Source organism: Phyllobates terribilis, unplaced genomic scaffold (assembly GCF_046119375.1).
Source record: "Phyllobates terribilis strain yellow unplaced genomic scaffold, ASM4611937v1 Scaffold_140__1_contigs__length_4765195, whole genome shotgun sequence".
Classification (NCBI taxonomy): domain Eukaryota; kingdom Metazoa; phylum Chordata; class Amphibia; order Anura; family Dendrobatidae; genus Phyllobates; species Phyllobates terribilis.
In genome coordinates this window covers 2,819,068-2,832,365 of record NW_027362900.1, presented here as the reverse complement: position 1 = coordinate 2,832,365, position 13,298 = coordinate 2,819,068, and the positions used below count along the sequence as shown (strand labels likewise).

The window sequence follows — 13,298 nt, the reverse complement described above, 5'->3', positions numbered from 1 at the left end:
GAAACATAGAACAACAGGTCATCTGCGTATAGAGCTAGTTTATAGTGATGTGAGTCTATAGTAACTCCACTAATATCTGGATTTGTGTGTAATGCTACCGCTAAATGTTCCATCACCAATGTGTATAGCAGAGGTGATAAGGGACACCCTGGTCTCGTCCCCTTTTTAATAGAAAATGTGTCAGATAGAAGGCCGTTTACCCTATCGCTTTAGGGTCAGTGTATAAGGATAGAATTTTAGGTAACAAGAAAGAGTCCATCCTAATTTGTCATAAGGTGCTCTTCAAGAAAGTCCAATGCACTGTGTCAAATGCTTTTTTAGCGTAGGCAGAAACAAGGCACATTGGGATCCCCTGTTTTTTTGCATGTGAAATTAACAACGTTTTATTTTTATTATCACGAGCTTCTCTGCCCTTAATGAAGCCAACCTGATCGTTCCTGACAATTGAGGGTAGATAGTGGGAGAGCCGTGGTGTAATCACTTTAGAGAATATTTTGACGTCTACATTATTTAATGATATTGGACGAATATTAGGGCAGGTATTTGGTTCTTTTCCAGGCTTTGATGAAACCATTATATGAGCCTTAAGTGATTGGGGGGCAAAAGGGGGAGTCTTCTGAGATATCATTGAACACTTTGGCTAAAAATTGTAATAACAGAGGTGCAAACATGTTATAAAATCTATTATTGAACCCATCTGCCCCAGGGCTCTTCCCGATAGGGAATGATTTAATGGCCTCTCCTATCTCTTATTCAGCAAAAGCTTTGTCTAGTATCTCCTGCTCAGGGGTCTGTAAGGAAGGAACGGCAGTGTCCTTAACCCCTTAACCCCCAAGGGTGGTTTGCACGTTAATGACCAGGCCAATTTTTACAATTCTGACCACTGTCACTTTATGAGGTAATTACTCTGGAACGCTTCAACGGATCCCCCTGATTCTGAGATTGTTTTTTCGTGACATATTGTACTTCATGATTGTGGTAAAATTTCTTCGATATCACTTGCGTTTATTTGTGAAAAAAATGGAAATTTGGCGAAAATTTTGCAATTTTCAAAATTTTAATTTTTATGCCCTTAAATCAGAGAGATATGTCACACAAAAGAGTTAATAAATAACATTTCCCACTTGTCTAATTTACATCAGTACAATTTTGGAACCAAAATTTTTTTTTGTTAGTGAGCTATAAGGGTTAAAAGTTGACCAGCGATTTCTCATTTTTCCAACAAAATTTACAAAACCATTTTTTTAGGGACCACATCACATTTGAAGTCACTTTGAGAGGTCTTTATGACAGAAAATACCCAAAAGTGACACCATTCTAAAACTGCACCCCTCAAGGTGCTCAAAACCACATTCAAGAACTTTATTAACCCTTCAGGTGCTTCACAGGAATTTTTGGAATGTGGAAGAAAAAAATGAACATTTAACTTTTTTCACAAAAATGTTACTTTAGACCCAATTTTTTTTATTTTCACAGGGGTAACAAGAAAAAATGGACCCCAAAATTTGTTGTGCAATTTCCCCTGGGCACGCAGATACCCCATATGTGGAGAAAAACACTGTTTGGGTGCACGGCAGGGCTCGGAAGGGAAGGACCGCCATTTGACTTTTTGATTGTAAAATTTGCTTGAATAATTAGCGGACGCCATGTTGCGTTTGGAGAGCCCCTGTGTGCCCAAACATTGGAGCTCCCCCACAAGTGACCCCATTTTGGAAACTAGACCCCCCAAGGCACCTACCTAGATGCATAGTGAGCACTTGGAACACCCAGGTGCTTCACAAATTGATTCATAAAAATGAAAAAGTGTTTTTTTTCACTTTTTCATTTTTACGAATCCATATGTGAAGCACCAGGGGGTTCCAAGTGCTCACTATGCATCTAGATAGGTGCCTTGGGGGGTCTAGTTTCCAAAATGGGGTCACTTGTGGGGGAGCTCCAATGTTTAGGCACGCAGGGGCTCTCCAAACGCAACATGGCGTCCGTTAACAATTTGAGCCGATTTTCCATTCACTTTGTTAGCAGACACCATGTCGCGTTTGGAGAGCCCCTGATGTGCCTAAACAGTGGAGCTCCCCCACAAGTGACCCCATTTTGGAAACTATACCCCTCAAGGATTTTATTAAGTTTTTTTGGCCGCGAAGCATATGGGGCGGAGACTCGAGCATGTCACTCAAATACCCACGATACTCAATGCATACCAGAGCACCCGATGCAAACTCAAGTAGCGAGCACTTGCGCTCAACACTAGTCGCCATATCGTCATCTTTTTTTCTTACTTTTGAAAAAAATCCCAACCCCATCACAACCCTAACCCCAAACCCAGCCCTAACCCTAGCCCAACCCTAACCCGAGAGTTTATTTTTTACGCCGTTCCTCGTGCGGTATAAGTGATTAGACGACTTTATTCTTCGGGTCGGTGTGATTACAGTAATACCAGCATCATATGGGGTTTTTATGACTGACAGCTGTTACACACTAAAAGACACATTTTTTGTAAAATCTAGTTTTTGCATCGCCATATTTTGAGAGCTATAATTTTTCCAGATTTTGGCAGACAGTCATGTGACGGCTCGTTTTTTTGCGGGATGAGTTGACGTTGTTATTGGTGCCATTTTCAGGTACGTGACATTTTTTGATCACTTTTTATTTCGATTTTTGGGAGGCAGAATAAACAAAAACCAACAATTCAGGAATTGTTTTTTTTTATTCTGTTCTGCGTGTGGTAAAATTGATAAGGCAGCTTTATTCTTTGGGTCAGTACGTTTACAGCGGTACCACATTTATATCGTTTTTCTATGTTTTGCACTTTTACATAATAAAAGCAATTTTATAGAAAAAATTATTTTTTAGCATAGCTTTATTCTGAGAGCTATAACTTTTTTATTTTTCGGCTAATGGAGCTGTATGGTGGCTTGTTTTTTGCGGGACGAGATGACGTTTTCAGCGGTACCATTTTTATTTATATTTGTCTTTTTGATCGCGTGTTATTCCATTTTTTGTTTGGCGGTAGGGTGATAAAGCATTGTTTTTTGCTTAGTTTTTTTTTTTTACCATGTTCACTGAAGGGGTTAACTAGTGGGACAGTTTTATAGGTCAGGTTGTTCCGGATGCAGCGATACCAAATATGTGTACTTTTATTGTTTGTTTGTTTTTTTATAATATTTATTGATGGGTACATTATATTTTTATTTTTGGTGGATTTTTTTTTTTTTTTTTCACTTTCTGATAGTTTTTATACTTTATTACTTTGTCCCACTATGGGACTTTCACTTTTTTTATTCTGATCGCCTGTATAGTGCAGGGATGCAGCACCATTCCTGTGTTATACAGGCTGTCAGGGCTGCACAGGGAGAAGATTCTTTTGTCATGCACTGCGCATGTCCAAAAAATCTTCCTGCTGTCTGGTGACCCGGATGTTGTCATGACGACATCGGGTCGTCATGGCAACATCCTGGAAGCCACGGCAGACATCGCTGGAAGCCGGAAGAGGAGGTGAGTATCTGCGATCACCTCCCCTTGCCACCGCAATGCTGCGATCGACTTCGATCGCAGCATCGCGGGGGTTAATGTGCTGGGAGCGGTGCGTGACCGCTCCCTCCACATAGTACCAGGTGTCAGCTGTGACAATCAGCTGACACCCGGCGGCGATCGCCATGACGTACTAATACGGGTCTGGCTCTTAAGTCCCAGGGCACAGACGCGTATTAGTACGTCTAATGTTGTTAAGAGGTTAATATAATTGTCATTTTTAGTTTCAAGAATATTAGGTGGCATGTCGTGGTATTGTCCATGAATATTATATAGCGAACTATAAAAGAAACTAAATGCTTCCGCTATGTCAGAGGGTTTATGAATTTCTGGCCCGGGTGCCCCTTTTATTTTGGATACGTATGTCCTTTACACGTGTGGATGTAACCTTCTTGCCAATGAGAGACCACATTTATCTGTGAATTCGTACGAGTACCTTCACATGTGACCTTGGCATTTTGTATATGTTTGATCTAGTAAAGACCTTCGCTCCTTTTTTTTTTTCAATCAGATAATTTTTATTTAACAAAACAAAGAATTACCAACATTTTCTTTTTTTAAATAAACTTTGTGACAAAAAAAAATAAAAATAAAAACCAGTAACAATACAAGAACCGGTTTACAATGATATAAATCCCAATATCGCTCTATAGTACAATGTTTTGGAACAGTAATTTTACATTTGTACATAAATATCTGAATAATTCCTGACGGCTTATTTTTTTCCCTATTGAGACTTCAAAAGAAAAAGAATATATCTAAGAAGGGACAATTGTGTGGACTGAGATTATCATTTGCTGACACCTTGGATATAAGGATATACATTCCTGGTTTACTGTAAGGAAATGTACAAACGATCCAGGATAGTATTTCTGAGAAGGTTCTTTGAAGCAATACCCGGTGTATTTAACCATTGATCCCATAGGTGTATGGATTTCTTGAGAGCGTTCCTTTAATATAAGATCCCCTTTCCAAGCATAGAGTGTTATTTATCCTGGATTTTAGTTCTGTTATTGTTGGGGGAGAATTGTCTATCCAATGTAGTGCCAACAACTTTCTGGCTTGGAATAATATTATTGAGCTAGCTATTGCCATATGGGAGTCTGGATCTACGTCTTCTCCCAGGAGTCCTAGGATACAGATTTTAGGTTCCAACTGAAGTTGTATCCCAAATACAGATAGTACAAGAGCGATCACCCCCTTCCAGTAGTCGCCAATATTTACACATTTCCACGTCATATGCATCAGGTGGGCGTCCTTTTGACCACATCTAGGACATGTGTCATCCGTTTGTATTTCAATTTTAAATAAAATACTTGGGGATCTATATACCCTATGAATGAGAAGAATTTGGGACAATCTTTGTGACTCTGACAATGAAAGATTCGGTGTCAAATCCAGTATTTCCCCCATTGCTCCTCAGATAACGGACTCACATCCTCCTCCCATTTTGTCTTAACTAACAAAGGATATTTATCCAAATGTAGGGCCAGTAACTGCCTATAAATAAGGGATATTAGACCTTTTGTATCCACTGCTTTAGCAATGGTATCTATTGGGTGATGTCTATCAATCAGTATGACGTTTATTCTAGTACCCCTATCCTCCCACTCACTAATATTATTTAGCTTCTATAGCTCTGGTAAGTTATAGGTGTGCCATAAAGGAGTATAGTTTGTGTACTTTCCAATCCCCAGAATATTTTTACCCCTATCCCACACCTTATATATTAACTTTAGTGTACGACATTTTAAGTCATTTTCTCGAGGAGGCCCCATATCTAGTACCGAGAATGGAAGCTTCCACTTGGTTCCTTCCATAAGTAAATGCCCTGAAATTACACAATATTTGCGAGTACCCCATCCATGAAACTACTTTTAGCTCCCTTCTAGTGTTAAGCCGGTCTACATATACCTGGAGGCAAGCAGATCATTTATGTTGTTTGTCAAGGAGATCAATCTGCTCAAGCAAATGAGACTTTAGCTGTTCTCTCCTTTTTTTAGCTTTTATCTAGGTTTTATTATTATACCTCTGAGGACACATGTGAGTGCTTCCCATTTAAATGGTAAGGCAGTTTCATCATGCTCATATATTTGAAGGAGTCTATAGTCTCAAGAAGGTCTGAGACACAGAGCGAGTCTTTCAGCAGATTATCATTTAGGTTCCAACATCTGAAGCCTTGGTGGAGGCCGGCATAGTCAGATCTATAATATAACCGGGGATGCGTGTGTCTGTCTGAAGCCTTTATAGACTGTGCAAGCGCGACACGCCTGCGCAGACTGGCTCCAGACAGAAGCAGGCATGGAGTCGTTACAGGTAAGAGGAGTGTGTATGGCGCCGGAGATCATGGTATGCGTAGACACTGAATGCATACCGCGATCTCCGGCGCCATACTTACCTGACCGGGAGGAGCGTTGCCGCGGTGCCTCTCTTCGCCGGAGACCGGGGCAGAAGTGAAGGTGTCGGAATCAGCACATACACATAGCGCTATTTGCAGTGTGTCTTCAGCAAAATGGCGCCAGACAGCGCAGTATGGGCATGCACGTACTCTGGCGCCGCACTCCTCCCCCAGCCTCCGGCAGAACAGAACACCGCAGCGCTGGAGCACAAAGAAAGGTGAGATTAAGTGTTTATTTTTTTGTATGTGTGCAGCGTGAAAGGGATGAGGGGAGCCATACATACCAGGATTGGCGGGTGAGGGGGCAACACATCAGGATTGGGGAATGAGGGGAACCAAGCATACCAGGATGAGGAATGGGGTGCCATGCATACCAGGATGAGGGGGACCACACATTCCAGGATTGGGGGGTGAGGGATGCCATACATACCAGTATAGGGATGAGGAGTGCCATGCATACAAGGATTGGTGGGTGAGGGGACCAAGCATACCAGGATTGGGGGGTGCGGGGTGCCATGCATACCAGAATAGGGATGAGGGGTACCATACATACCAGGATAGGGATGGGGTAACATGCATACCAGGATAGGGACGAGGGGTACACTACATACCAGGATAGGAATGCAGGGCACCATGCATACCAGGATGAGGGATGGGGTACCATGCATACCAGGATAGGAATGCGGGGTACCATGCATACCAGGATAGGGATGGGGTACCATGAATACCAGGATAGGGATGAGGGATACTATACATACCAGGATAGGAATGCAGGGGGTACCATGCATACCAGGATGAAGGGTACCATGCATACCAGAATAAGGATGAGGGGTACCATGCATACCAGTATAGGGATGAGGGGTGCCATGCATACCAGGATAGGGATGAGGGGTGCCATGCATACCAGGATAGGGATGAGGAAGCCATATATACCATGATTGGGGATGAGGCGTGCCATGCATACCAGGATGAGGGATTGGGTGCCATGCATACCAGGTTTCTGGGATGAGGAAGCCATACATACCAGAATTGGGATGAGGGGTGCCATGTATACCAGGATGAGGGATGGGGTGTCATGCATACCAGGATAGGGATGAGGGGTACCATACATACCAGGATAGCAATGCGGGGTATCATGCATACCAGGATAGGGATGAGGGGTACCATGCATACCAGGATGAGGGGTACCATGCATACCAGAATAGGGATGAAGGGTACCATGCATACCAGTATAGGGATGAGGGGTGCGATACGTACCAGGATAGGGGATGGGGTGCCATGCATACCAGGATAGGGATGAGGGAGCCATATATACCAGGATTGGGGATGAAGCGTGCATTGCATACCAGGATAAGGGATTGGGTGCCATGCATTCCAGGTTTCTGGGATGAGGGGTGCCATGTATACTAGGATGAGGGATGGGGTGCCATGCATACCAGGATGAGGGATACCATACATGCCAGAATAGGGATGAGGGGCACCATGCATACCAGAATAGGGATGAGGGGCACCATGCATACCAGGATAGGAATGAGGGGCACCATGCATACCAGGATGAGGGATGGGGTGCCATGCATACCAGGATTGGGGGATGAGTGGTGCCATGCATATCAGGATGAGGGATAGGGTAACATACATACCAGGATTGGGAATGAGGGGTGCCATGCATACCAGGATTGGGAATGAGGGGTGCTATGCATACCAGGATGGGGATGAGGGGTGCCATGCATATCAGGATGGGGGTGAGGGGTGCCATGCATACCAGGATGGGATGGTGGGGACAGGATGGGGGCAGCAGAAATACCAGGAGGGGGGCAGCACATATAACAAGCATGGGAGACCATATACCAATAAAAATGCTCGCCACCCGTGCATAGAAAAGTTCAATAGCTAGTTACAATATACAGGAGCATGATCTGACCATACAGCAGTTCCTACCTGAGATGTAGGTTGCCATGTAGGCAAGTGACGGATAATTAAGAAAAGGACTATACTGCTATGCATATTGTGTAAAGGAGAATAATAGGTATAATTCTTTACGTCTGGATGTAGTATCCTCCATACATCGCCCGGTTGAGACCAAAGCACAATTAGCAAAGCTTTCGTTTGTGTCTTAGATTGGTGACTCCAGCCCAGGGACGCGTCTAAAGGATCCAAGACAAAATTAAAGTCACCTCCAATGATGATAAGGTCCTCCGCAAAATATTTTAGTTTGTTTAAGTAATGACAGCATGTCTTAATTTGGTCACAATTAGGGAGATAGAAGTTTGCCAAAGTCAAAATTTTGGAGTAGATGGAGATCTTAACAAACACATACCTCCTCTTCGTGTCAGACAGTGTTTCTACAATAGTATGCAGCAGTGATCTGTGGCGGCCGATACTCAGCACCTTAGACTTCAAAACAGCATTTTTCTGGGACACCAAGATGAATAATATCTATTAGTAATCTGAGGTACAGTATATGATCGCCTCTAAAGTGTGACTCCTGAAGAAAGAGAAAATGTACGTGCTGTTTATGCCTGTGATAAAACACGAGCTCCTTTCTCTGGAACATTAAGTCCTCTGACATTTAATGAACAAGTTTTGAGTTGTGCCATACTATATGAAAAAAGGGGGAATGGAAGAGAGAAAGATTAAGAGCAAAGAGGAAGTATAGACGGTAGATAGTAACGTCTACCTCTCAGTGTCTAAGAAGTATAGATTATGAATATATCAAAACAGTAGGAAATTGCGAAACAAGCAGATCCCAATGCAAGTCCCTAACTGGGGGTTGTCTTTACAGGCGTAAGTCAAACTTTCAGTTCTAGGATTCCTATTAGGTGGAACCATGGAATATAAAGCAAGTAAAGTAATAAAGCCTGATATAACAGTAGTATCATGTGGACTCAACTTATATCCTGGTCTAAGATCTTATATGAACTTAGACATTCTATATAGTGGAAGAGTGGCACCTAATGCTCTATTTAGATATATCTAATTATATGCTTAAAGAAATAAGTAAGCATCGGCAAACTGTCTCTCATCAGGGAAGACAAGATTCATTTCAGGAGCTCATATGATTGCCAGGTTCCTTTCCCATCTGGCTGCATCACCATCAAGTTCCTGATCCATTGAACACCTTCTGTGACATGCTGGAACTCTCTGTGGCAATGGTGGAGCAGGTGGCCAGTCAGATATATGGAATGTCCAGGGCATCACAAATAGGTCTCATGTTGCTTGGATCTTTGAAAATATACAGCTGGAATGGGTACCCCCAGGAGTACATCAGGCCATTTTCCCGGATGGCATCAAGTAGTGGTTTCAATACCCTTCTTTTAGCAAGTGTCATTCAGGATAGATGTGTGAGCAATTATATGCGTTTTCCATTGAAATCACCAGGATCCAACTCCTCTGCTTTCCTCACAATGGCCTCTTTTACATTGAAAAAATGTATGCGAGAGATAGTGCTCCTTGGACGCTCAGGATCTGGGCCATGATTGCCTATTGTACGGTGCGCCTTATAAATCTCCACCTCCTTATCAATAGGATTACCAAGAATATTAGTGAATAATGATTGCAGTGTTGGCATAATCACTTGTGCATTGATGCTTTCAGGTATACCCCTTATCCAGATATTATTGTGATTTTCTTGATCATCAACCATATTAAACAGATGGTTTATTTACTGCCTGTGAAGATCTAGTGTTAGTTTCTGAGCATTATGATGGCCTCTAACTTGGACATTATCCTCTAATCTCTGTAACTTGTCAGTAAGCTGTGACAGGATAGAAGTGAGGGGACGTATTTCAGTATTGTATGTGGTCTCCAGCCTCTGACTATATTACTCCATATCTTCTTTAGTAGGGCTAGACGCAATCTGATATACAAATAAGTTATGTTGTTCCCCATATCAGAATAACCCGTGGCTGGGGGGTAAATGTCCCTGTGAAGCAAGCACTGCTCAGTATGTGGGCTTTGGTGAGAGTACAGGGAGATTTGTGGAGCTGTTTTCTCGTGAGGCCGACATTAAGAGAGAAGTTGGTGCAGGACTGACAGTCTGGCATCATGAGGGTTAAGACTGCTTCTTTTTCCACGCTGAGGTGAGGCAGTAATGGCTCCGGAGCAGGAAGATAAGACCTTCCATAAGAAACGCTGCATACCAGACATGCTGACAGAGGTGGAGGACCTCAGATTAACCTCCGATCTCTTCTTTCTTTCCCATATCGAACGTCATGTTTGAGGCTGTAAATTGCTTATAATTGCCCCAGGAACATGGTCTGAAGAGAGTGCTCTCAGTGTGTGCGTTCTCTTGATGCTGTGTCCAGGCCATGTCCTTCCTGTTGATGTACAATACGTCTAAAGGTGGCGTTGATTGGCAGCAGGATTGTGTGATGTAACAATCTTGTGTGATGTAACATCCTTACGGAAACACGAGTTGTGACACCAATGGAACTGCGCCAGAACAGGAAGTGCGTATGAGTTTTTATTTTAAAAAGGCTAAACATGAGGAATGAGAAGGAGTTGGTCTAGTAGTGGACAACCCCTTTATGAAGATATAATTTTCGGTTAAAAATGAAAAAGGCTTCTCCCCTGTGTGACGTCTCTGAAGTTTGTTAAGAGTTGATCTCCGTGTAAAACATTTCCCGCATTAAGAACATGAAAATGGCTTCTCGTCTGTGTGAGTTCTCTGGTGACTAAGAAGTGATGATTTCTTCACAAAACATTTCCCACATTCTGAACAGGAAAAAGGTTTCTCCCCTGTGTGAGTTCTCTGGTGCTTAACCAAATCTGATTTCCAGCTAAAACATTTCCCACATTCTGAACAGGACAAAGGCTTCTCCCTTGTGTGATTTTTCTTGTGCGTAACCAAAACTGATTTCCAGCTAAAACATTTCCCACATTCTGAACAGGAAAAAAGCTTCTCCCCTGTGTGCTTTCTCTTGTGCGTAACCAAAACTGATTTCCAGCTAAAACATTTCCCACATTCTGAACAGGAAAAAGGCTTCTCCCCTGTGTGAATTCTCTGGTGCTTAACCAAATTTGATTTCCGGCTAAAACATTTTCCACAATCTGAACAGGAAAAAGGCTTCTCCCCTGTGTGAGTTCTCTTATGCTTAACCAAATCTGATTTCCGGCTAAAACATTTTCCACATTCTGAACAGGAAAAAGGCTTCTCCCCTGTGTGAATTCTCTGATGGCTGATAAAACTTGATTTCAATCTAAAACATTTTCCACATTCTGAACAGGAAAAAGGCTTCTCCCCTGTGTGAGTTCTCTGATGTCTGCTAAAACTTGATTTCAATCTGAAACATTTTCCACATTCTGAACAGGAAAAAAGCTTCTCCCCTGTGTGAATTCTCTGATGGCTGATAAAACTTGATTTCAATCTAAAACATTTTCCACATTCTGAACAGGAAAAAGGCTTCTCCCCTGTGTGAATTCTCTGATGGCTGATAAAACTTGATTTCAATCTAAAACATTTTCCACATTCTGAACAGGAAAAAGGCTTCTCCCCTGTGTGAATTCTCTGATGGCTGATAAAACTTGATTTCAATCTAAAACATTTTCCACATTCTGAACAGGAAAAAGGCTTCTCCCCTGTGTGAGTTCTCTGATGTCTGCTAAAACTTGATTTCAATCTGAAACATTTTCCACATTCTGAACAGGAAAAAGGCTTCTCCCCTGTGTGAATTCTCTGATGGCTGATAAAACTTGATTTCACTGTAAAACATTTCCCACATATGGAACATGAAAAAGGCTTCTCCCCTGTGTGAGTTCTCTGATGTCTGATAAAACTTGATTTCAATCTAAAACATTTTCCACATTCTGAACAGGAAAAAGGCTTCTCCCCTGTGTGAGTTCTTTTATGCTCAACCAAATATGATTTCCGGCTAAAACATTTCCCACATTCTGAACATGAAAAAGGCTTCTCCCTTGTGTGAGTTCTCTGATGTCTGATAAAACTTGATATCAATCTAAAACATTTTCCACATTCTGAACAGGAAAAAGGCTTCTCCCCTGTGTGAGTTCTCTTATGCTCAACCAAATCTGATTTCCGGCTAAAACACTTCCCACATTCTGAACATGAATAAGGCTTCTCCCCTGTGTGAGTTCTCTGATATTTGATTAAACCTGATTTCTCTGTAAAACATTTTCCACTTTCTGAAAAAGAAAATGGCTTCTCCTCTATGTGACTTCTCTGGTGATTAACAAGATCTGATTTCTGGTTAAAAAATTTCCCACACTTGAAACAAAAAAATCTATTCTCTGCTGTGTGAATGCTTTGATGTTTAAGAAAAGACTTTTCGAGGGAAAAACTATTTCCATATTCTGAACATGAAAATGGCTTCTTTGCTTTCGGTGCAATTTGTTTTTTAATGCTTATTTTGTGACTTTGATTTTCCTTAGTATTCGGTAATGAATCAGAAGACAGGACCTGTTTCAAATGATCAGATGATAGCTCTTTGCTGTGAAGGGATGATGGTATATCTGGAGTAATGGCATTCAATTCAATTGTATCCTGTGGGATCTCAAGATCATCTGATTTAAAAATTGAAGATGTCGGCTGTCCCCCTGATCTCCTGGTACAGTCATCTGCCAAGAATAAAACCAATTATTATTTATGAATAACATATCCTTAAAATTTATATTGTTGAATATTTCTACTTAAACTCTCTGTAAAAATGCACTTTATGTAAAAGTATCATTATTTACCAAGAAAACATCACAGAAAAAATCAGCCTTACCAACACCAAATCAGATAACAAATGCATTAGCATTTTAGTGTTGGTTGGGTGTATTGGGGTGTCTGTCCATGTGGGGTGCACTTATATAGTGCTGGGCAACCTTCCTGATGTAATAGTATGGGCATCATTAGGCTAAGCCAGACACTGTGCATCACACCTACCTGTGTGACTGGCGTCCTATGCAAGCTTCATCTGTGTGCATCTTTAATACTAGGCAACCACCCCCTCCATGAATTGGTACGATTGTGAGTGGTTGCTCCATCAGTATTTTGCACCTGCGCTGCCCCCACCTTTATCATGGGGGTCTGCGGCATCCTGCTAGTGCATTTCTTATATGATTGGTGTTGGTAAGGCTGTATCTTTTTCTGTGATTTTTTTTATTTTGCCCTATGTTAGCCATCATTATTCACCAAGACAATAACAGTTCACAGTCTAATAGAAAACCTCATAGGATGAACCAGTAGAGCGTGGTGTTCAACTGTTTGTTAATTCTGCCTCCCTAATATGGAATAAAAAGCCACCAAACAATGTTATGTAGGCAAAAATAATACCAATAAAAACTTCTACTCATCTTACAAAAAACAAGTCCCCACTCAGGTCCATCATCTGTCAGTGGAAAACCAGAGGTTTCCACATTATTAGTGGCT

At 41.8% G+C, this 13,298-nt stretch overlaps 1 protein-coding gene across 2 annotated transcripts in view; it reads right to left on the bottom strand.

Moving 5' to 3' along the window:
* The window catches only part of LOC141205556 (uncharacterized), a 116,458-nt gene that overhangs the window by 32,586 nt on the left and 70,574 nt on the right, over positions 1–13,298 (bottom strand). The window contains exon 6 of one of the 2 annotated variants that reach the window (XM_073664126.1): positions 10,852–11,264. In XM_073664126.1, the coding sequence (XP_073520227.1) occupies positions 10,852–11,264 (413 nt within the window). Of the gene's footprint in view, positions 1–10,622; positions 12,500–13,298 lie in introns of both variants that reach the window. The other variant, XM_073664125.1, reaches the window with a different exon arrangement.